This window comes from Strigops habroptila, chromosome 12 (genome assembly GCF_004027225.2).
Source record: "Strigops habroptila isolate Jane chromosome 12, bStrHab1.2.pri, whole genome shotgun sequence".
Classification (NCBI taxonomy): Eukaryota; Metazoa; Chordata; class Aves; order Psittaciformes; family Psittacidae; genus Strigops; species Strigops habroptila.
Genome location: NC_044288.2, coordinates 9,154,094 through 9,177,029, shown reverse-complemented (window position 1 = coordinate 9,177,029; position 22,936 = coordinate 9,154,094). Strand labels below are relative to the sequence as shown.

At 47.9% G+C, this 22,936-nt stretch overlaps 1 protein-coding gene across 4 annotated transcripts in view; it reads right to left on the bottom strand.

The window, feature by feature from the left end:
• Positions 1-1,593: 1,593 nt before the first annotated feature.
• FNIP1 (folliculin interacting protein 1) overlaps positions 1,594-22,936 on the bottom strand; it is a 67,413-nt gene continuing 46,070 nt past the window's right edge. For 3 of the 4 annotated variants that reach the window (XM_030504974.1, XM_030504976.1, XM_030504975.1), the window contains 11 exons: positions 22,142-22,213; positions 21,291-21,426; positions 20,557-20,758; positions 19,702-19,787; positions 13,205-13,351; positions 11,081-11,250; positions 8,305-9,730; positions 7,773-7,941; positions 6,147-6,344; positions 5,648-5,763; positions 1,594-4,687 (listed from right to left, as the gene is read on the bottom strand). In XM_030504974.1, the coding sequence (XP_030360834.1) occupies positions 4,609-4,687; positions 5,648-5,763; positions 6,147-6,344; positions 7,773-7,941; positions 8,305-9,730; positions 11,081-11,250; positions 13,205-13,351; positions 19,702-19,787; positions 20,557-20,758; positions 21,291-21,426; positions 22,142-22,213 (2,801 nt within the window). In that variant the 3' untranslated portion in view covers positions 1,594-4,608. Of the gene's footprint in view, positions 4,688-5,436; positions 5,764-6,146; positions 6,345-7,772; positions 7,942-8,304; positions 9,731-11,080; positions 11,251-13,204; positions 13,352-19,701; positions 19,788-20,556; positions 20,759-21,290; positions 21,427-22,141; positions 22,214-22,936 lie in introns of all 4 variants that reach the window. The other variant, XR_003994211.1, reaches the window with a different exon arrangement.

The window sequence follows — 22,936 nt, the reverse complement described above, 5'->3', positions numbered from 1 at the left end:
CCTGCGGGAGACCCGCTCTGCTGCAAGCCCTGTGCTCCTGGTGGGGAATGATGCGGTGCCCATGTGCTTCTGCATCCATCTGTCTCCATTTCATGGAATCACAGAACGGTTTGTGTTGAAGGGACCTTAAGGCTCAACCAGTTCCAACCCCCTGCCACGGGCAGGGACACCTTCCACTAGAGCAGGTTGCTCCAAGCCCCTGTGTCCAACCTGGCCTTGAACACTGCCAGGGATGGGGCAGCCACAGCTTCTCTGGGCACCCTGTGCCAGCGCCTCAGCACCCTCACAGGGAAGAGCTTCTGCCTCAGAGCTCATCTCAATCTCCCCTCTGGCAGGTTAAAGCCATTCCCCTTGTCCTGTCCCTACAGGCCCTTGCCCAAAGCCCCTCTCCAGGCTTCCTGGAGCCCCTTTAGGCACTGGAGCTGCTCTAAGGTCTCCCCTTCAGGAGCTTTCTCTTCTCCAGGTTGCCCCAGCCCAGCTCTCTCAGCCTGTCAGAAATTAAGGGAATTACAGAAAAGGAGTAACACCACATTAAAAATATTGACTAGCAAGTGCTAGATCCCAGTCTGGCTGGAGAATTGAAAAGGAAATCAAAGCTGGGCATTGCCATCAGCATGTTCTGGATGCTGCAGTGATTCTGCTGCTAACAGCATCACTGGGCAAACACCCCCCACAGACACACATGATCATGAGCCAGCCTCGCGCCTGCCCCATCAGGAGGACACCTCATGACCACCTACTCTGCTAACACAGAATCCTCCATCCTGCATTGCAGGGCTCTGACAGCGGCGCACATGGGTGCACCCCGTATCCCAGTATCCCGACATGGTGGCTCCCTGCCTCTTCCTCAGCACCCACTGAGGATGAGCATCTCCTGCTCATCAAGAACAGGATGCAGCTACTTCAGGCCACGGTCTCCCATCTTTTGCTGGTTATTTATTCCCTTTTCAAGAATACAGGCCCTGAATTAACCCGAATGCCCTAAAAGCCATCATACGTACACTCTGCTGTGTCTTCCAAGGTTAATTCTTCTTCCTGTTGTATGATTGATTATTACTTTCCTTGACAGCCCTCTATCGTAACTTGAACTTGTATCTATAAACCTTATGAAGACTTCTTCATTCCTGGGAGACAGAGAGACAGAAAAGGGATTGTAACTGTGCAATGGGCACAAACACGGTACCTTGGAGGAGAGGAATTGCAAACACTCGACTAGTGAGACAAACCGCCTCGAGGTGACTTTAGGAAGGACCACACAGACCACGCCAGGACCACAGCTTCATGGCTAAGCCTGTGCTCCTTGTGCAGAGTCAAGCATCATCCAGAGGGTCAGGACCACCTTCTGTCTTACTGTTGCTTTTCCTGTGGCCAATGACATTCACAACTGAAGGGACAGCAAATTCAAACACAAATTCCTATTTGAAATTATTAATTCCTCAAGAAACCCCAAATTAAAGGGCTGTGGCACCCCTAAGTAGCAGGAGGTGTGCATCAAAGGGATGGGAGAGCAAAGCTGGGGATAGTCGTAGTTTACACACTCACCACCACCCTCCTACTACATGTGTAAAGAACAGACAGCGAGTGCACCAGAAGTAAATTGACATACTGTATTTATTGCACAAATTTCCCCTAAAATTGGGAATGGTTATTATAATACAAGTGCACATCTTGGGAAATATATACAAAACCAGAAGAGAGAACAAGTATGTACATTTTACCCAGCATTTTACAAGTACCACCATCTAAATAATTTAGAGAAAGCAAAAAAAAAAATTGTCATAAAACATCTCTAATAACTAACAGGGAAAACATCCGCAAGGTGGAAAATCCTTTCTTTTAAATAGGTTTTGTTCTTAGCAGCCCAGTGTTTGCCAATTGCAACAACACCAACTTTGCTCAGTCGTGTGCCTTAGTACACTTAGTTTTCAGCCAGGAAATTAAGACATGTTAATGGAGACTGGTAATAGTGGAAACAAAAGAAATCAAACATTAGTTTTCTATTCACATAAAAACCATCGCGATACACTTTAATGGAGTCCTGTAGAAGATCCCTTTTTGTGGTGTTTAACACACGGACATTCGTACCACGTTGTTCATGTACCCTCAAAGTTCACTTACTTACAGGAAAACGTCCCTTCATGCAGGGTTTGGGATAAGTTGGGACCAATGTGCTCCTCGGGAGGGGGATGAGGAGGCCACATCCATGGCCGCTCCGCTGGGACAATGCTGAGGGGTCGTGTCAGGCAGGGGACAGCAGGGAAGGACACCACCAAATCACCTCTTTCTTCTCAAGTTAATACTAATTTCAAGCTGTGCAAGGGCCGTTTGAGAGAGTCAAATCCGCATCAGCAATGCCAACAACTCGCCTGATCATGGTTAAAGGGAGGAGGATGTGATATCTTCCTTGTAAGCATGGTCGGGGGGGGCTTGTCCAGCTATTTAGGGATGTACTGTGGATGGACCCACATGAGGAACAACCCAGAGGCAGGGGTTCTAGAGCCAGGACCATGCTGATACCACCAGGTTACAACTGCAAGTCTATGTATAACGTTCAGAATCGTAACAGCTGGCTCTAAATTGAGCACAGCAAAGAGTTAAACACCCCTGTGCTGAGCTCAGTGCTGTATTTCGTTAAGAATGGGTTTACACAACTGGGCCCCTACGTTCTGTGCTCATTCCAAAAGCCAGACGTAAAATAATGGTGTGGTGAAGGAAGGACATTGGAAGAATAGGGGAGAAACGTCCTCAGATCACGTATTAAACACAAGGTTCTTCCCTGCAGCAGTCAGCGTTAGAGTTTATATACAAAAGAGCTCCCAATGACACTGCCTATATTAAGGTTTGCTTGACTTACTAAGGTGGACTCAGTCCTACACGGAAAGGGCCGCGGGTTTCCCATGTGGGTCTTCCCCGGGACAGAGCCTGAAGTTACAGCTTTTAAGTACTCCTGAAATCCCGGCGCAGGGAGGAAGGGAGGAGCCAGCGCTGGGGCAGGGATCTCTCCTATTGTTTTCAAGTTTATCAAATGGTTAAAATAGATTTGTATTTCAAATAACTCCTCAAACAATAGCAGGCGTGCTATGCTATTGAATAGGTGATTACAGAAGGGCATATTTATAGAGCTGTTTATAGAGTTGAGAGACCACGTGAACTCGTGTCTCCTACTTGGGTGGCTAACCCAGGAGTTCCAACCTACTGAACATCAGGGATGGAAACAGAACCTAAAAACCAGCAACATTAACTGGCTGCCAGGACAAATACGCAAAGAAAAGCCTCTAATGAAGTGTCCAGTTAAACTGAGGTAGTAGAGCCTTTGAAAACATAATCCACCTACCACTGTATATTTACATTACTTACACCAGGCTGGGTCCATCAGCTATTCGTACAACTGTTGTATATACAATGACAAAACAGCGATGGCTGAGGAAAGGAGAAATGCTGAGAATAAAATAAACAACATTTCCTGCTGGTAATTACACAAGTGAGTAGAAAAGGGATTAGAGTCATCTGCATCGAGGGTGTATCTGTCCAAAAATAACCTGGTGTTACTGCACTGTGGTGTAATCAACGTTCTGGTTTTGTAGAATGGCTTTAAAAAATATATCGATTCGTTACCTGAGCAATTTAAGGGTAATAATAGTCTATTCACTCCTTCCCCACTGCTTTGGTACAATTGTTTCTAGGTCATCACTTCAATAGCTGACTGACTGCTGTAAAAAGAAGATGATGTTGCAAGAAGATTAGAGACCATAAAAAAGTTAAGAGGTAAGAGTCGAGTCACCTGGGGCCTGTGGGGAAACTGCGGCCAACGCTCTCTTAGAGATGATTTTTTTCTTTAAACATTCTGATTACGTTGTGGAAGAAAAGCATCACTTGGTATAAAGCAACATTTAAACATTATAAACATTTAATACTGGTTACAACATCCAGCCAAGAAAGAGAATCTCCATCGCTGTTGGCCTCTTCCTCCTCCTCCTGCTCCTCACCTCCCATCCCAGCTATTCCCTCTCCCCAGGAGAAAGATCATAAATTAACTTTGGAGCTGAGTGTCATTAATAAGCTTTTTACAAAACACCCCCCCCCCGCCCCAACCCCTGTTCTTCCTCTGGGAAGTGTCCAGAACTGGACTCTGACATGAAAAAGGAGAAGTTGTTTACAAATCGTTGCAGCTTGAGAGTTAAGAGATTGAACGAGCTCCTCCTCGGGCTGAAGGCAGCTGCTGCGTCCCCTCGGTAAGTTCATAATCAGCGACAGCATCATGTATTCCTCAAAGCAGTTCTTCCTCACGTCCCCCATACAAGTTACACTTGGCCATGGTGGCAGAAGCTGCTAAAAAACGCAGATCTTCAGCTTTTGCTAAACTCTTCTGTGGCTGAAATCTCAGGCTCACTCTGTTTTCCTTTCTTTATCCTTCTTTATAAACGACCAAGCGGGAGAGGAAAAGCCTCCAAGTGCTTGCATAACATGCAGTCATATTTGGAGGTGCTGCAGCTCAACGAGCAGTTTGTTTTAATGGCTTCAAAGAGAAAGGAGCCAGGACAAGTTGTCTTCTTCCACTTTGTTTCCAGAGAGGGAGAAAAAAAGTCAACATCTACGGCCTCTGGTATTTTAAAGTAGTATCTGGGCAACGTAGGGAGAGTGAGTGCTTGCCACAGCTGCCAGCAAAGGGAGGTCGCTGGATTCAATCCTAAAAGGAAGCAAAAGAGTCACATTTAATCCAACCCAAAACACACATGGGTCACCATGCTCCAGCCCAGGCCTTTGCGTGGGCCATGAGCGTGTCCAGCTCTGAGAGGGAGGACACTGGAAAACTGAATCCCACTGTGCTTCCCTCCTAACGCAGCCCTGCCAGCCGGGTTACACGCTCCAGCCTCCAGGTTGCTGCTAACCCCGCTCCAGCTCACACCAACAGGCGACAGCTCTGCACTGCGCAGCTCCTACCTGACTCTCGGGTTCTTTTAAACAGGGCCCACAAACTGGTGAGAAGGCAAACGGAGGGAGGAAAACAGCACGTTCCCTCCTGCCCTCAAAGTAAAGGAGCAATAATTGGGGGACAATGCACAGGGGCCAAGGATTAGGCTGAGCTACTGCAGCAGCTACCAAGGCAGGCCTGGCACAGTGCTGGAGCTCACCCACGGCAGCTGCTCCCCATCTCCAGCTCCATCTCCATCTCCACACGTGCTCCGTGTGCCTTCTGCTCACCCTGTGCTCCTCTGTGTGAAAAGCTATTCAGAGCCTTCCTATAAACATGCCTTAAATAGCTTTTCTGCCTCTGCCCCACACCCACAGAGAGGCATTATGTGCCCTACATGACACAGAGGGTGTTTTCTGCCATGTAGGGAAAGTCAACCTGGAGCAATCAGGTGCCCCACGTTGTTCAGTGATGACTGACTAACTAAGCGAAGAGTCTGATAAGCTCTGGAGTGCTGAGCCCACCTTCCTGCCCGGAGGGAAGAGAGAAAGGCTGGGGGATCCTCGGGATCAAGCAATGGCTAAGGAGAAGCCCGCGGCCATGGGTGATTTATGCCACACCACGGTTCCAGTCCCATTTAGGAATCCATTTTGCTGTGCTTAGAACAAGCCCAGGCGGAGGATGTGGCACCAGGAAACCCGGAGCAGCACTGCTCGGAGGGATTTGTGATCCTACCCCAGCACCACGCCCAGCTCCTTCACGTGAACCCTCATCTGGCCCTTCAGGTACTCGGACAGCATCTTGCTTTTGAAGTAGAGCTCCTGCAGCCGGTCTTCCAGGTGCATAACACACTAGAAAGCAAAGAGAGTTGTGTCAGGGAAGGACGGCGCTGTATCCAAACTGCATCCAGCCACAGAGCCACACAGCACAGACCCCAAACACCTACTGCCTTCCCGTGGCTGTGTCTAGGAGAATAATTAGTAAGATACTCACTGGCAAGACTCTTACTTTTGAGTAGAAGCCTTTGATTGCATGTTAAATCAGAATTAATGAGAGGGCTGCCTTGATTACAGAGCAGTGTTTAAACGGGCAGCTCAAACAGCTCCGTCAGGGGACGTGCTGGCTACTGCAACTGTGGCTCTGGGTAAATAAACCAAGCAGAAGCTCACAGTCTCTTGAAGCCATGCAGTGGGAGGATGCTTTCACTGCCCTCTCCGTCGTCACTCATACTTACAAAGTTTGGAGATAAATTATGCTTGTAAAGCTGAAGAGTGGAATGCAGCAGGTTGGAGACGAGACTCGACACTAACACTTCCTTCCCCAGCTTGTTGTCAATCATTCGCCTCTGGCTACTGGCCACTTGCACCGTCCATTTGTCCGTGTCTGCAATGATGCAGACGGCTTCCGCGATCGGCTCGTCCAGGACGGGATGCTAGGAACAAAACATGGATAGCAGAGCCCTGAGGAGGACAAGTTGACCATGGTCTCTTTACAAAGTCCATCCTGGAGAGCAGGGATGGCAACCCAGACACTGCTTTGTCTAAAACACAGGAACATGTGTTAACAGCGTGCTCCATCTAGTAAAATCAGAGTGTTACTGTAAGCAAGGCACAGCCTTAGAAGGATAGTTGTTATTTTACATTTTCTTTCAGGGTTGGAAGTGTGCCACTGGCTGACAGCTGTATCTTTTGATATTGGATATAAAGAGCTCTGACGTATCTAAAATACATCTTAAAACCCTAAAACTCAAAGTACCAAAGCCCCAGCTTGCTGTTCATCAAGGCAGTGTGAACGGGTCGGGTATGCTCCCGGTTGTCGCTGCGTTCCCGTGTTGGGAAGGCCAGCAGAGGGAGTCCGGAGCCAAGCCTGCGCCAGCTCCTCCACTCCTCCCAGCCAGGGAGGTTTTAAAGGGAGCATTCGGAACCCACTGTCCTTCCTCAATACATTTTGGGGCTGGACTGTTAGGGAGCATCTCCTTCCAAAGAGCCCCAGGGATGTCACACAGGGCTGGGATGCAGTTACTATTTTCCTTTAAGATAAGCACATAAAATCTTGCTCAGCCCTTTAATACCCTCTTCTGCAATTGAAATCCAAGTCTCCTGATGGACACGCACCACCGTTAGGCTGTATTTCAGACACATCTGTTTCATGGCAGCAGCTACCTCACACTGCTGCCTCTGTTGCCTCAAGTTCAGTTACACTTCATACATGGCTTAAATACCCCTAGAACAAGCACGCAGGGAATGAAACTCAGCCCCTGCAGGGCTGGGCACAAGGAAAGGGGACAGTAACGTGGAGAACGTGATGCACATCTTAACTGGAGAGCTGTGGAAGGAGGGGATGTTCGGAGGCTCCTGCTCCCTACCCTGTGTGTGGGTCCTTCCCCATTCCCTCCGGAATAAACAAGGGAGCAGGATCATGCTTTTCAGTGACAGCCTGAGACAAGGAGGGAGCAAAGGGAGCTCCTGCACGACCACTGCAGCAGGACACCGTGCCTGGGAAGGGATGCACAGCAACCTCAGCCCTTGGTCTTGTCTAACGTCATCCCACCCTGTGGGCACACAACCATCAGTGGCTGCTGTGCCTATAGGAGACAATGGTTTCTCCATGGCTCAGCACAGAGATCCATCTTCCCAAGGGCACGAGCCCCTCAGCTGGCTTCAGTGGGAATCTGTGCTGCAGATCTGCAGGGGAACACCCACGTTTTCCAGATGTAAATGAGGGAGCACTAAAAATTGGTGACCTGGGACTGGAGCGAGCTGCGACAGTAAATATTTCCCCTTCTGGCAGGTTTGTGCATTCACAAACATTTGCCTTTCCCTACTGCGACAGATACATTTACCAAATATAGCTTAATTACCTGCACAGCATGAGACAAATCTGACACCAAACAGTGCCTCAGCTTCTCATCGCTTCCGATTCCTTGCAAAACAAAGTCAGGGACATAAGATGAGCAGTAGCCACCTAGCAAGGATCTTCCAAAATTGGCAATACTGGGCTGGACAGAGTTCACTTCAACTAGTTTTGACCTGCAAGAAAGGCACAGCAAAGAGGTGGACAACAGTAAACATCAAATTCAGCTGACAGAGAAGCTGCATTTTCACTTCTATCCTCTCTTCTAGCCTCTATTCAAGCACTTTTTAACAAGGAAGAGCCTGAAGTCAGCTTTTGCAGCCAGCCCATTGTGGAAGGAGAGGACACAAGCCAAGGTCTCAATGCACAATTAGTACTTTTTTCCAGACCACTGCTCTCTCTGTATTCTTTTACAACCAGCGAGCTCAAGAGACACTTTTCCAACCTCTGATGCCAAGTTCGGCTACATTCCTCCAAACATGTGACGTGAGAAGAGGCTCTATCATTTTTAGGCTCCATTACTGCTGAATGCTACTTACCCAGGGAAGGGAATCTCATATTCTTCTGCCCAGTCTTCCTGCTCTCCTCCATAATAGTTCCCGCTTAGTCTCGTTAGATCATGACCTGTGTCCTCACTCTCGCTGTCACCCAGGGCACTATCCGAGCTCTCATTTCTTGGAATGTCCCAGTCAATTCCCGGGGCGACCTTTTTCTCTACGTTTTCCCTGTCCCCATGGGGGACGCGAATAGAGATTTTCTCTCTTTGGTCCTGCTCATTGAAGCAGTTTTTGTAGGTCTCCTGTCGAACAGAGTCCATAAACTTACAAAACTCACTCGGTGGTTTGCTACTCTTTGTACAGAGCTTTTTAGAGAACTCTAAACTACTGTTGTGAGCAAGGAGGTCTGGAGCTGCCTGCCCTGGAATATCGTCAGCAGTCCGGGTTTCAACTGAACTGTCATCAGTGAAATACTCATCAAACAGACTCATGCTCTCGGCGTTGTACGGGTTTGGATTCCAGCTCCGATGCTCACTCGCAACTGGAGGAAAGGGTTCAGCTGTCCCACAGTCTCTATTTTGGTCCTCAACAGCTTGTTTAGCTTCACAGTTCTGATCAGCAGACGCTCCTTCCTCCGTCGCTGGCGGGCTGTGATGCCTGGTGATTTGTTCCACCACTGCCTGGCTCCTGAGCTCGATGTCTGAGTCGGGTGACATGGAATCTCCGATGAGGAAAGTCACCTTTGTCTGAGCCTCGGCAGCGCCGCAGGGGAACGTGTCGCAGAAGAGCTTATCCGGGGGCTTCTTCTCCACCGCGATGCCGGGTGACCGCGTCCCGCCGGCCGCCTGGCTGCCCGGTTCCAGCGACTCGTCCTTCCTCCGCACGTCTGCTCCTGCCTCCAAACCAGGTTCCGTCCCTACGCGCTTCTCCGGTGAAGCTGACCCTGTGCACACCACGGTCTCTAGTTTTGTGTCCAGGCAGGGCCGCGGCTGCTTCACATCAACAGCATCCTCCTGGCAATCGTCAGGAACAATAGTTCTGTTCTCATCCGAGGAAGTTTCCAGCTCTACCTTAGGAGTGTTTTGTGCGTCTTCTCTCTCTTGCTGTGAAACACCTTCTATGTTCTGTGCAAGGGAGATGGGGCACTTGCAGTATTTACAGCTGCAGTTGGGAGTTCTCGTCTCTTCAGACTCCGTGGGTAGCAGGTTACCCCTGTTCTTGTGCATTGTGACAAGCACATACTCAGATTCTTCTACTTCTCCTTTCTCCAGCGTGGTTGTTATAACAGTTCCAGGCATGACAATGGCTTCATCTTCCCCATTTTCTAGTAGATGAGTCTCTTGAAGTTCAGAGCATCTGATGAAGTAAGTAAGGAAATAAAGCAACCTCTGTACCAGGTCATGCCTTTTGCCAACCACAACTGTTTTTGCTAATCTCACAGGTGATCCGATAGCCCCATACAGGTCACCTAGAACAGGAGAGAGACAATTATTTTGCATCTTTAAAATGAATTATTCTTCTACCAGCCAGTTGTTGTGGCCAGTTTTCAACAGCCAGATCTACAACAGGAAAATGCTAAAGCAGAAGAGTGATGACAGCTATGCTAGTATTTTGTTTTCAATACAGAGAAGCCCAAAGATGCTGTTGGTATCATATGTAAGGTGACACATTGGTCAGGGAGACATCTGATCTCACACATTAGGGAGCATTCACAGCACCTAACTTCAGTGCCTAGCTTTGGAGGCACATCTCCCGGGTTCCTTATATAGCCACGGGAGACGGGAGGCGTCTGCTCTGAATTACCCTGGATAGTCTGGAAACTGGGCTGAACTTTTACCCACAATGAGAAAGCTCTGAGGAGGAACAAGCCTATGCCAAGGGCGAGGGCAAAAGTGACAGTGGTGGGTGCAGAGCTGAAGCCAACCTCCTTCCCTTTGCTCCCCTGGAGCTCTACTATGGGTTGGATGAGTTGCTTTGACTGTACTCCAGATTCACATGGGGAAATGCCTGTGCATGTGTTGTTCCAGAAGTACAAGGGCACTGCATGAATGCAGGGATGAGGGGACGAGGAATCCAGGAGGCCCTGAAGGCCAGCCTAACCAGAGCGTATCCCCTGAGTCCCAAGAGTGCTGAAATCAAGTCGTCTTATCAACTCCGTGGCCATTCCTGCCTACACCACAATAAGGCAACCTTGCACAACTTTCCCTTCCCTTCCCTAACCAAATTCCATCACAGTTTGTGTGCAGAGCAGGACAATCTGTCCAGAGAGTGGGAAGCTCGCTCATCTCCTCTACTCAGCAATCAGAAGACAGTGTAACCAGCTACCCACTCAGCTGAGCTTTGAGATCTGACCTAGCGGGTCGCTCATCATGATTTCCTGCACTGTGTTACTCCTTTGCCTGTTGTATTGAGACCATGTTCCTGTCTTATCAAAAGATGGATTCCCTTGATTTTTTTCTTTCCAAAACCAGTCTTATTGACAGCAGCATCCCCAAAAGATAAAGTGATTTTCCTTACAGAGGGAAGACCGGAGGAGTGCAATCTCCCATCATCACCAGAGCAGGTGGCTTTAAGAGACCTGCTGTAGATGACTAAAGAGGGCTTGAGTTTTTGGCTGCCATTTTATAATTGATAATGCCTTAAGAAATTAAAGCACATATAAAAAATAAAGTGAAATATAGCTTGAAATCCACACTTTTGTCTCCTTTTGGATTTAAAGAATTAACTCTGTGGGGAAGTAATAAGCATCCATAAAACCCACCACACACATACCCACTGATGTGAAGCTGTTGGGGGTTTGGAGATGTTTGTCACCTACCGAGCTGTGCCCACAGCGGGTTGTAGGGATGAGTTTTGGCCAGCATGTCCACGCTCTGGGAAGAATGCTTCTCCAGGAAGATTCTGATGGGCGGCTGGCCGTTGGGCATGACGGTGGGCACCCAGGCCAAGTGGTTAGTCAGGACAGCAGTCAGCAAAGCTGGTAAAAACCTGAAAGCACAATGTTCAACATCATTATTTTCCAGGTATACACTCACGATGTCAAACTGACAGCAGTTCACAGCCTGTATGGATCGAGGATCGGAGAAACAACCTAACAGAGTCAGCAGAGATTATCCCTTTGGGTCTTGGGTCTTTGCGGAGAGAAGGGAGGGCTGCACCCTCCCTCCCACCCTGCAAAGCTCTTTTTTAGAACATTTAAAGTAAAAGAAAACATATTAAACTTGTGGCATCTCAGTTCCTCTGTTTGGCAATAATCATGAGACTTCCTATTTTGCAAGCATTATGATGTACAGCATCTGAAAACCAACTTACTTTGCTCGCTGGAAGATAAGAGTAGCACTGTGTGGCCTCAGTCCTCCAGGAAGGAGATCCCAAACCCTTAAGATCTGTGACTACTGATGAGGAGGAAGACTATTGCTACCAATCCTATAAAATAGCTAAAAGTGCTGCATTCTTTCATCTAACTGTTAGGCAATTTCAGCACATGTGGCTGCTCCTTTCCAAAACTAAACCCCCCAAAGTTCTGCAGCTCAGCCAGCGCGGTTGTGTCCTTACCCTGGCACAACAGCCCTCACCAGCTGAGCAAGTACAGCGAAAACCTTTCTGAGGAATGCGAGCTATCTGAGGCATGGCAGTGACAGAGCACTGTGCCCCATGGAAGGAGACTTTGCTTCCCAATCCCTGTTCCTGGCAGGAGGACCAAGCAGAAGTGCAGCCCAAGGCCCATGTGCCGACAGGTGGTGCTGGTGGCTGCTGCAGTGGTTCAGGTGCTGGGGAGGGAAAGTCCAACACCTGAGCCCCAAAATAATGCTATTTCAATAGTTTATGTACAGCATCAGGAACCTGCAGCTTAAATTTAGCTGTTTCCTCACTGGAGGCAGCCAAAGGAGAAAAGGAGATTTAGAACTGGATTGAAAAGGATACAGGGTTTGACTTTCCTCTTGCTTCCATCACTATGAATCTTACTGTATTTAAAATAAAGCAAACCAACCCAAACAAATGACCACTGAAATGTAACCAAGGGCTCGGAATGGCAGGGACCGAAGGGGCTAATCCCAGGAAAACATTTCCACTGCAGCAGGAACTCATTTTAAGAAAACACCTTGAACCCCTCACAGCTCCCTGTGGCTTCTCCCGTTGCAATGAGGCAGGAGAAGGACCATGCTGATTGCTGTCACCTCCCACTTGGGGACAGAGAAGGTGACAACGCTGGTGGCAAGGCTGGAGGATGGTGAGGAGCAGCCCCTTCCCTTCCCCGCCCTGCAGAGAGCAGCTTCCTCAGAGCTAACAGCTGGTTTCCAGTGCCATTCCCACTCCAACTTCACATGTTTGTGCTCGTTTTAGGACTTCAATGGAGCCAAAAGCTTTAAAAGCTTCCCCTATTCATGCCCTGGGGAAGGAGGATGAAGTGTTGACAAAAGAATAAATTTATCAGATTCTCCCGAGTTTATCAAGAACATTCTCTGCCTCAATTTCTAACAACTGCTCATGGCTTTGGCCAGAGGGCAGAAAGGTGAGCACCGATGAAACACACCATTCCTTTAGTGGCATCTCACAGAAGTCGGGTTTAAGAGCAATTTGCGGTCAGACAGTGTTGCAGACATGGCTCTAGCTGGATGTCTAACCTTGCTCATCATATGATAACTGATTCTGAAAGGCAGATTAATGCATTTCACAAGGTATGTTCACCCCCTTCCAGACATACACACCCATCACGCGCTTCCTATGGACATGTTTCAAGCGTTCAGCCTCTACCAAGATGCAGAGGACTGTAGGGAAGCAGGCGTTTAATGGGATACCTTACTTTTGTTTTAAAAAGGAGGTGTTTATGGATGGCCTTTGGAATCTTTGGTTACCAGGATTTTAAAACCTGATTCAAAAACTGGTTTGAAATAAAAAGGCGTAAACACAAGGGTCATTTAAAAACTGAAATCCACCATACTGGTTTTTAGAAGCATTTTCCATCAAGAAAGTGAATTCCTTCATGAAGCGATGGCAAAGCTGGTTCTTCTCCGGTGTCCCTGACATCATCGTAAGCCAGACAGGCTCCCCGATCCGTGGCATTGTGTAGAGATTGCAAATAGTTGTTCTGGAAAACAAAACCCCAAAATCCTTAAGACTAAACAAAAAACCCCGAAGACAGAGACCCCAACTCAAAGGATTTACTCAACAGTGAGTTCCAGCTGACATTTCTATCAGAAATGAAGTTTCTCTCATCAACCATCACCCAAACCATGCTCATTAGACAGTACGAATTCACCGTTCCACCACAGTGTTCAGCCTCACAGGTTCTTCACACATCTACCTAAGCTGCTCCCAAACACAGTAATATGCACTGTCCAAAGTCGGTATCTGCCCTGCTCTGCATGGAGAAGAAATGAAGGATTTGTTGTTGCCATCTCCCTGATTTCTCTCTATTTCATTCAAAACACGTAATTCTTCTATAGTTCTGCTTGACTTACGACTAGGGCAGGTTTATGTGTATCTGACTTATCAAAATACCTCAACTTCCTTCTTGCTTTCAAAACTTGGTGTATCTCTAGGCCAAACTCCCCACAGGTTGGATTTGTAGAGCAGGGGTCCAGCTTGCTTCTTCAGCATTAAATACGGCATTTGAGAGTCACAGTTACCCTGTGGCTTCAAGGACTCTGCACCTACCCACATCCTGTGTTACTCTACAGAGGACAGTAAATGTGTTATTAAAACTTTGGCTCTGCAGTAAAACACCGGATTAAAACCCCTCGGATTACTGTTAAACTCCTCTAGAATCTAAACCAATTATAGTTTGAAGTACAGTGCCTACATTATGACACTATGGGAACCTGTATTTTCATCACAGCAAAAACGTGAGCCTGAAAATAACCCAAAACAACAAAGGAAGTGACGGATCAGTTCAGGTTTCTCCCTGTTCTCCAAATGCACTATTTCCAGAAGAGGTATTTTGGCTTTACAAGACAAAGATTTACACGATTATCCCTACTACCGCCTCTGATTTCTCAAGATCTTCTCTGGATACGTCGGTCTGAACACTTACAGACCCCTGCAGCAGTAAGGCAGTGACGGTGCAGGTCGGGCAAACACACTCCAGCAGCAGCTGCCAAATCTTCCGTGGTTTAGTGTTTAAAGGGAAACTCCTCGGGAAGGTGAGCCTGGCACGGCAGCCACGGTACAAGGGTGCTCAGCGGAGGAAGGAGTTACTCCATGGTGGTTCCACGGCAGAGGAGAAAGAGCTGTGTGGTGACAGGACTCCAGAGGGCAGCAAAGGTGACTGTGCACCATGCCACAGTCACTGGGGCTGCTCAAGAAGATGGGGTTTGTGGGGACAGTGGCATTCTCTGCCTTGCTTCTTGTACCAGTTTGCATTCAACACAATTTTCTCTTGTTCAGCCTGGAGAAGAGAAGGCTTCTTAAGGGGAGACCTTAGAGCAGCTCCAGTGCCTAAAGGGGCTCCAGGAAACCTGGAGAGGGTCTTTGGGCAAGGGCCTGTAGGGACAGGGCAAGGGGAATGGCTTTAACCTGCCAGAGGGGAGATTGAGATGAGCTCTGAGGCAGAAGCTCTTCCCTGTGAGGGTGCTGAGGCGCTGGCACAGGGTGCCCAGAGAAGCTGTGGCTGCCCCATCCCTGGCAGTGTTCAAGGCCAGGTTGGACACAGGGGCTTGGAGCAACCTGCTCTAGTGGAAGGTGTCCCTGCCCGTGGCAGGGGGTTGGAGCTGGATGAGCTTTAAGGTCCCTTCCAACCCAAACCAGGCTGGGATTCTATGAAAATCCATCCTGCGTGCTCACAATAGCCAAAATCAACCCCGTCTTCCCCAAAGGTTAGACTTCCAGATGCTCCACTGGCAGAGGAATGATACGGAAAGCCAGAAACAGCCAGTGGGCTGGAGAAGGGAAAGTCAAGTTCTCCTTGTGCTTACCAGCCCCACAGCCCCCCAAGGGCTTGCTGTTGGCCGGGCCAGTTCAGAGCAGCACTAGAGGTGGGATTATTAAGGAAAGGTTCCTGTTCACAGCCCATTAACTGGAGTGGATGTTAAAGAGGCCCAAAGCAAGGGAGAAACCCCCCGTCCAGGCACTTCAAAGCTCAAAACAAGTATCAAATCTTACACCCCCCAGCCACAGCTGACCTCAGAAGCTGAAGATAAATCACATAACACAAAACAAAGCTCCTTTCTCCTTCCTGTGCAAACTAACCCGTGCCCAGCCTCTCGCAGCTCGGCTGTTTTGATAAAAAAAGAGAAACTACTTCTGTCCTAAAGGCAACATTTTAAAGTATTTGTTTTCGTTGAACAGATAGCCCGAGTCTTGTGATTGTTATTTACTATTCTGGTAACCCTGGCTGCATCTGCGGCCGATAGTGTTTCCTCAGCCCCAGATCAGATTGCCCTGGCCGCGGGCCAGCAGGCATGTGACTGCAGCACAGGGAACCCTCCAGCCCGCACCGGCAGCGCTGCCACACAAACCAAGGGCAAGGATTAAGCTGCTTTCCAGCATGGCAGAGGCAGGGGGAACCGCTGCTTGCAGCGAGGAGAGGAACAGAAACACAGCCTGAAAAGAAACGACAACGCAAAGTAAAAATCCGACGGAAAAAAGGGAAAAAGGAAAGGAAAAAAGGCAACAAAAATATCCAGAACACGATGGGGAAGTCAACAGGATTTGAAAAATAACAATCATTAAAAAACAGATTAACCCCCCTCAGCATATGGAGCAAGCAGCCCCCTCTGCTTGCCACCCCCCAGCATCAGCGGCAGCTTGTGAGGGAAAGTTCAGTTAATGATAGAATCAGTTCGTTTGAGGGTTCATAGAATCACAGACTGGGCTGGGCTGAAGGGACCTTAAAGCTCCTCCAGTCCCAACCCCTGCCACGGGCAGGGACACCTTCCACTACAGCAGGTTGCTCCAAGCCCCTGTGTCCAACCTGGCCTTGAACACTGCCAGGGATGGGGCAGCCACAGCTTCTCTGGGCACCCTGTGCCAGCGCATTTAAAATGGTTTATATCTGGGGGCTGAACTCCAGCTGCAGCTGAGGGGCACCTCCGCACCAGTGATGGTGCAGCAGGGGCTGGGGAACCTCCTCAGGAAACACCTTTGCATTGAACAGCAGCTTGAAACCAAACCAAGCCCAGCGCAGCCAAGCGAAAATGAAGCCCTGAGCAAACCCCTTCCTGCAAACCCGCTGGGGTCTGTCTGCTCTGTGGGTGCAGATGGCACCGAGGTACACGGCACGGCTGTGGCTTGGGTGTTGTGCTGCTCCCTCCTCACCCAGACACACCACAAACCTTCCCAGCCTTTGTCCTGGATTGTAGTATCAGTCTGAGACACATCCCCTGGTGCTGCACAGACTGAACATGGATGAGAGCATCCCTCTGCAGCCCCCTTCCACCCTATGGGAAACACTCTGACCTGCAGTGCTGGGCAGCTCCTGATGGCTTTAGCCTGCCAGAGGGGAGATTGAGATGAGCTCTGAGGCAGAAGCTCTTCCCTGTGAGGGTGCTGAGGCGCTGGCACAGGGTGCCCAGAGAAGCTGTGGCTGCCCCATCCCTGGCAGTGTTCAAGGCCAGGTTGGACACAGGGGCTTGGAGCAACCTGCTCTAGTGGAAGGTGCCCCTGCCCGTGGCAGGGGGTTGGAGCTGGATGAGCTTTAAGGTCCCTTCCAACACAAACCAGTCTGTATTCTATGATGAACTCACATGCATTTGCTCTCTACCCCATTCTTTCCTTCCAAAGACGATTTTTCCTTAAAAAAGAAGAAAACAAAGGTAATAGTCACTGCAGGAGTGCCGGAGCGGGGCACAGAGGCCAGCCTGCACCGCTGAGCACCCCTGGGTTCACAGCAGCATAAGCTGCTTACAAATGACTGGCGTAAACCCGGATCCAATCTGGCTGCCAGACAGCAGAGAGGTGCTTCCCCGGCCCCTGTGCTCAGTGTTCCCCTGCCAGCCTGTGCACTTGCACACAGGTATTAGCGAGATGCATAATCTGCATTATCAATGTGCTGCGCTGGCCTCGGGGAGGAGGGAGCCAAAATGTTTATGCAAGTACAGTAGCTTATTTCATAAGTCATGTGTCTGCACAGCTGACAGCCAAGGAGAGCTTTAAGCCTCCAAATGAAGTGTTAATAGCTAAATCCAGCAGTGCTTCAGAAAATTCAGAATTGCTGTAAAGCGAATAGTGATATAAGGGTAGGCCTGGAGCTGAGCACCGAACTGAGGGCAGAGTTATCAACAGCATCAGTTTGCAGAAGCAGCCTAGAAGCTGCTTGCCCCTTGCAGAAGGGGAAAGAAGATGGGAAAAGAGAGGGGAAAGATGAGAATAGAGGAGAGGAAAGAGTAGAGAGAGGAAAAAGGAGAGGGGAAAGGAAGGAGAAGATTCTCCTTCCAAAAAACCAAAGACTGCAATGAGTTAATGCAGCACGGGATTACGTTTTAGAAACACCAACCCACTGAAGTCAGCACCCTTCTTCCCTCCAGCATGATTTGCTAAGAGGGCAGGAACCGACGCAAGTCTCAGGTTCACCAAAGGACTCAAGCTCCTGACTTCCCCGTGACTCCAGTGGGAAAGCAGACGCCTAAAGAGATAATCGTGGCCTAAATGGGTTTGCTGAACCTGCGCCAAAGCATCTTTGCATCCAGCCTGCAGCATTTAAATATGCCTGTTTCCCCCCACTCCCTACCAGACACGTATTGCATTGCTTTGAGAAGCAAGTGGTTGTTGTGTGCCACAGGAACACCTTTCTTGATGGCAGCACATGCTGTCACCCCGAGCCACAAGGACCTTGCCCAGGCTGGGAGCATGGGCTGGTGCACCCGCTGCAAAGATAAACCAGCAAACCCAAAGCAGCCATACCAAAGCCTGCAGCCCCGGGAAATTCATTTATACAGAATTAAACTGGATTTCATTTACCTCGTTACGCTACTAAAGAGCAATATTTGTATCACCATGGAAACCTCTGCATGAAACTGGTGCTCAGACACACGCTCCCAGCACTGGTTGCGCAATGGCTGTGTCATGTGAATGATCCCAGCGCAGGACAGTGCCAATCTGCAGGGACGTGATTCCCCTCCTCAGCCCCAGAGCAGCCTTCCTCATCCCATCCCACCGAGCTTCCCCACGAGGAGGAGGAGGAAAAAGCAACCAAGTGGGGTTTGGCCTGTGTGTTCAGGGTTATTTCTCCTGCGTTGGCGTCGGGACATGCGGCCCTCCCCAGCGCTCTGGAACTGTTTAACTTGGAAGGACAAAGGAGATCGGGCAAAGTCCGCTGAGTGTATCTTGAGGGGGAATGTTTGGGAGAAGATTTGGGAAGACAGCTGGGGAGGTGGGAATGCTGAGAACCAGCTCTGGGAGTGAATGGGGAGGAGAGACAGGGCTGGGGGCAGCGGAGTTGCTGAACTCGTCTCGGGCCCCTGGGCAGGATTGGCGGCTCCCAGCAGTCACGAGCTCCCTCTGCTCCCTCTCTTGGCACGGCTTATCCCATCCACCTCTCACCACAGCCCCACGTGCTCTCCCTTCCCTGCCTCCTGTCCCTGCAGAACAGATCCTCTGCCCTTCCTGGCGGCTGCCCAGAGGTGAGGTTCTGAAACATAAATGCAGTTTAAAAATACACCGTGCCTGCATCCTGCAACACCACCTAATCCACGGAGCTCAGGTAGGAAGTGGATTGTAGAGAAAGGAGTGAGCCCTCAGGATCCTTCGCTATTCCGTAAAGTACATCCTGAAGTCAGGATTTTCCTTTTATAACATCAGAGCACTGTCTCCTATAAAGTCTTTAGAAAGTAGCTCTGCACTGGTTGTAAAGGAAGCACCCTGCCACTCCCATGTGAGAGGAGGTGAATCACTTGAAACAGATGGATTTCATTTAATTCCCTCCCCATGACTTAAACTATGGAAAGAAAATACAGTTAAATGCCAGGGATGTGCTTATCTGCGTTACTTGGTGTATTCACTGTTGAGCAGAGACGCTCTGCAGGTACTGATAGCAGGAGATTACAGTGCTGCATTTTACTGTGTGACAAAGATAGTCCCCTCCTCAGAAGCTGGTTATCTGAAATGCCTTTAGAGAGGAATTTAGAGCAGGGTAAAGGTCCTGCTTTGCCCACGCATCAGGAAAACATACACTAGAGGAGGATTTCCCTAACATGCCTTTGCAATTCTTTTCCCCATCTCAACGGGCCATAAAAGACAATTTAAGAGGTTGCTGGGAGCTTCCTTTCCACATAAAGCACAGAAAACCTTCATCATCTATGTGCTGTTCACACCAAGCCCTGATGGATACACACACTTGGCAACATCTAAGAACACGGATTATGACTTCCTATCACCAATACCTGCACTGTACGTACTTCTGCAGAAGGCTTTAGATACAAGTTACTTATGCTGCAACTAAGATCCCTCTAAATCAGACGTGAGTGCTTTTGAAGTCACAGACACAAGGAGACAACAGCTCACCTGAATTCATTCAGGGCATCAACAATCCTGTTATACGCCAAACTCCGCTGGCTGGCATCAGCTGATCGGCGACTCATTTTCATAGCCTTGAAAACAATCATTAAACAAGATAAGTAACGCAGAGCTGCAGAAGCACAGAAAATGGAAAACAAAGTCATGTGTTTGACTTTATCTTTCCTGCAACCAGTCATGCAAATAGTTTTTTTAAGTGATAAAGTGATGATGCCAGTGCCAACTTTCTTATCTGAGGGAAGACAGGTGAGGCACATATGCTTGCAGCCTGGGCTGCTTCTGTGCTTGTCGTTATCATTCAAGGCATAAAAGGGGTCAAAGTTTTCATTGCCCTGGCAAAGTAACCACTAAGTATTTCGTAGAAGAGAGATTTGAAGCAAATCTAACCACATATTTGAAACTTCAATCTTTGGGGTAAAATAAAGAAAAAAAAAAGCTCAGTATTTACAGCCTGCAATAGCCTAGAGGTAGGTTCTCACCCTGTGATCCATTAGACTCAAATACAGCTGAAACGGGGACGTTGAGGTGGCCTTAAAAGCACTTTTCTCCCTTGATTCAGGATTACTGGGAGCTTACACAGCCCCAGGGACTGCTCTCACTCTCAGCAGTCCCTGCAGTGCAATGCAGCAGGTTCTGTCCTCCCCATGTTGTGCTTTTACAAGCAGTAAGAAACATCACCAAAGATGTTGTGGAGCAAAGCTCTTCTCTGGTGCAATTCCTATATGCAACAGCAAGTTGATCCCACTTCTGTAAACCAGTAATAAGCATTAGGAACTACATCTGACAGCGCTGGGGGGAACATCCAGCAACACAAGCGCAGGAATCAAAAGAGACTGTGTTTACCTGTTCTATCGCGCTCTTCAGCTTGTTCATGTGACTCTCAAAAAGAGGGAAGTGTGAGAAGAAGAACGCATTAAATTTGTTGTTTTCATCTTCATCTCTTGAGAGGGAAAAAATAACCCCAATTGCTATCTTCTTCTTCCTAACAATTCCCGGGCTAGGACCAGAGCTGTCATCTGACAAGTTAAAACTTTCATCCATAGACCTTGAAGCATGAAAAATAGAAAGTTAATGTAATCCACTGATTAAAGTTGTACATTTCGTGTATAATTCAATTCTTGAACATTTAACTTCAAGAAACACTGGTTGTTTGCATGAGTTGTCAAATCATCACCTCTGATGCCATTTTTGACAAGCAACCCTTAACTGATCCTGCAGTCAAAAAAGCTGGAACCAGATTCAAAGTGTTTGTGGGATCAGAAGATGGTATTTTAGTTCTCTCCCATCTCTGCCAAGAATTTGTGTTTTGAGTAGGATTTTAGGGCTTCTTATCCTCAAAAGTACAGCCTACGGGTTTACATCTTGCTGCAGGCTTCCCAGTTAGTGCAAAACACGGAATGCCACGAAGCAAACAGATCCTAAAAAAGATCAGGCGTTGAGTGCAGCCTGACTTACACCTCTGCAAATACCCCACAGAAAGCAACAGCGAGAGCAGATGTACGTATGCAGGAGCAGAATCAAGCTGACAATGATGGAAAACTCTTGGGCAGGAACCAGCATTCTCATTCCCAGCTCACCATCGAGGGAAGACCCCATTCTCCAAGCTGGTAGTCTGGCTGCGACGCCAACGCCGCTGGTAACTGCTAGCACAGCTTTTGTTAAACGAAGAGCCCGGAGATGGAAACGGAGTGATGAGCAGACTGCTAAGAGATGCTGCAACAACAAGAGGAATAAATAAACATCTCTCCAGAAGAAAGAGCACTTGGAAAATAATACCAGCGACTAAATGAAGCCCCTTGAGATAAACTGGTGCTGCTTCTCAAGTGCCTCCTCTCTTTTTATCTGTGTTTCTTATCTAAAAATAACCAGTTTACACTAACATTAATAAGATTCGAGGGTGAGACAGTCCTGCAGCTTTACATAATAGACAACATACAGGCTGCACCTTGCTCATCAACCCTGAGTATCAGGAAATAGATTCTTTGTGGAAAGGAGTAACGTTAATCACAGCCTTTAACAGCCTTCCCAATCTTAACTAAGTGCCCAATATCCTGAATTTGGGAGAAGGAGAGGGATGTTGTGGAGGCAAATTCCTGCTTTATCATTACCATCCTCCTCAATCTAGAAAGGAGACGACAACAGGTATCGTTTAGAAATGCTGCCAGCTCATTTCAATATTTAATTTGGCTTGTTTATTTGCAGCAGGCTTTAATAAATTGCTCTGGTGTTGAGATTACCTCCGTGAGGTTCCTAATGCAATCCCCTCGACACCTACACTTGTGCGTATACATACAGGTATGCATTAATGCTTACATATAACAAACCAGAACAAGCACATTTCAGCACAGGAAAGACTATTTGATGATGTCTAGATGTCTCAGTGAGTATTTTTGGAGTCTACAGGGTTAATACATGGAACAGACATTACCAGATCTTGCTATCCCGCTGTCTCTGTCCTCATTCTGCTCCCTCCCAGGCATATCCATAGGGTTGCTATGAACTGTAAAACAAGGAATACCAATTAGCAGGGGAATATACAGTTCCTTTCTTGTTTGCAGATCTCCATGTAATTAATGAAACAAAACCATGCTCATTACTTCAGATCAACAGCACTGCACAAGGCCATCACCCAGAAAGGCTGCTTAGCTGAACAAGCCAAAACGCTCATCCGAAAAGCTTGTATGCATGTTTCTGAAGTCCACAGCACTTATTTTAGTGCAAACCAGAACTTTGCTTCTTTACACAGATATTTTTCAATGAAACTTTAATATCCTAAAAGGATGTTGGTCACATTGGTAGTACTCAGTGTATAGAGAAAAACAACATCATAAACCAATAAAAACACGAATTATTCACCTACCAGCTTTCTCAGGTATTATATATGTAATTTAAAGAGGATTTTACAATGCTTCCTTGAAGAAAGTATATACTTTTAAATCATGAGCAGTGCGTTGGTTGTTCGGCTAAGCCATAAGCTGTCCAGATTCACAGTTGCATATAGACAAGATCAAGTGTCTCAGGCTCAATAGTCTTTAAATGTGCTACATTTCACAAACACGTGTGTGAAATAAAAGCTACTCAGCCATGGAAATAAGACTCAGGCACAGAAAGCAAGAAATGTCCATTTTAAAGGAACCTAGGTTAGCTTTAATTTGTACAGTCTGGTTGAAACAAGTCCAGATCAAAATAGCTTCACACTATTGTGAAATATTATTTCCAGAAA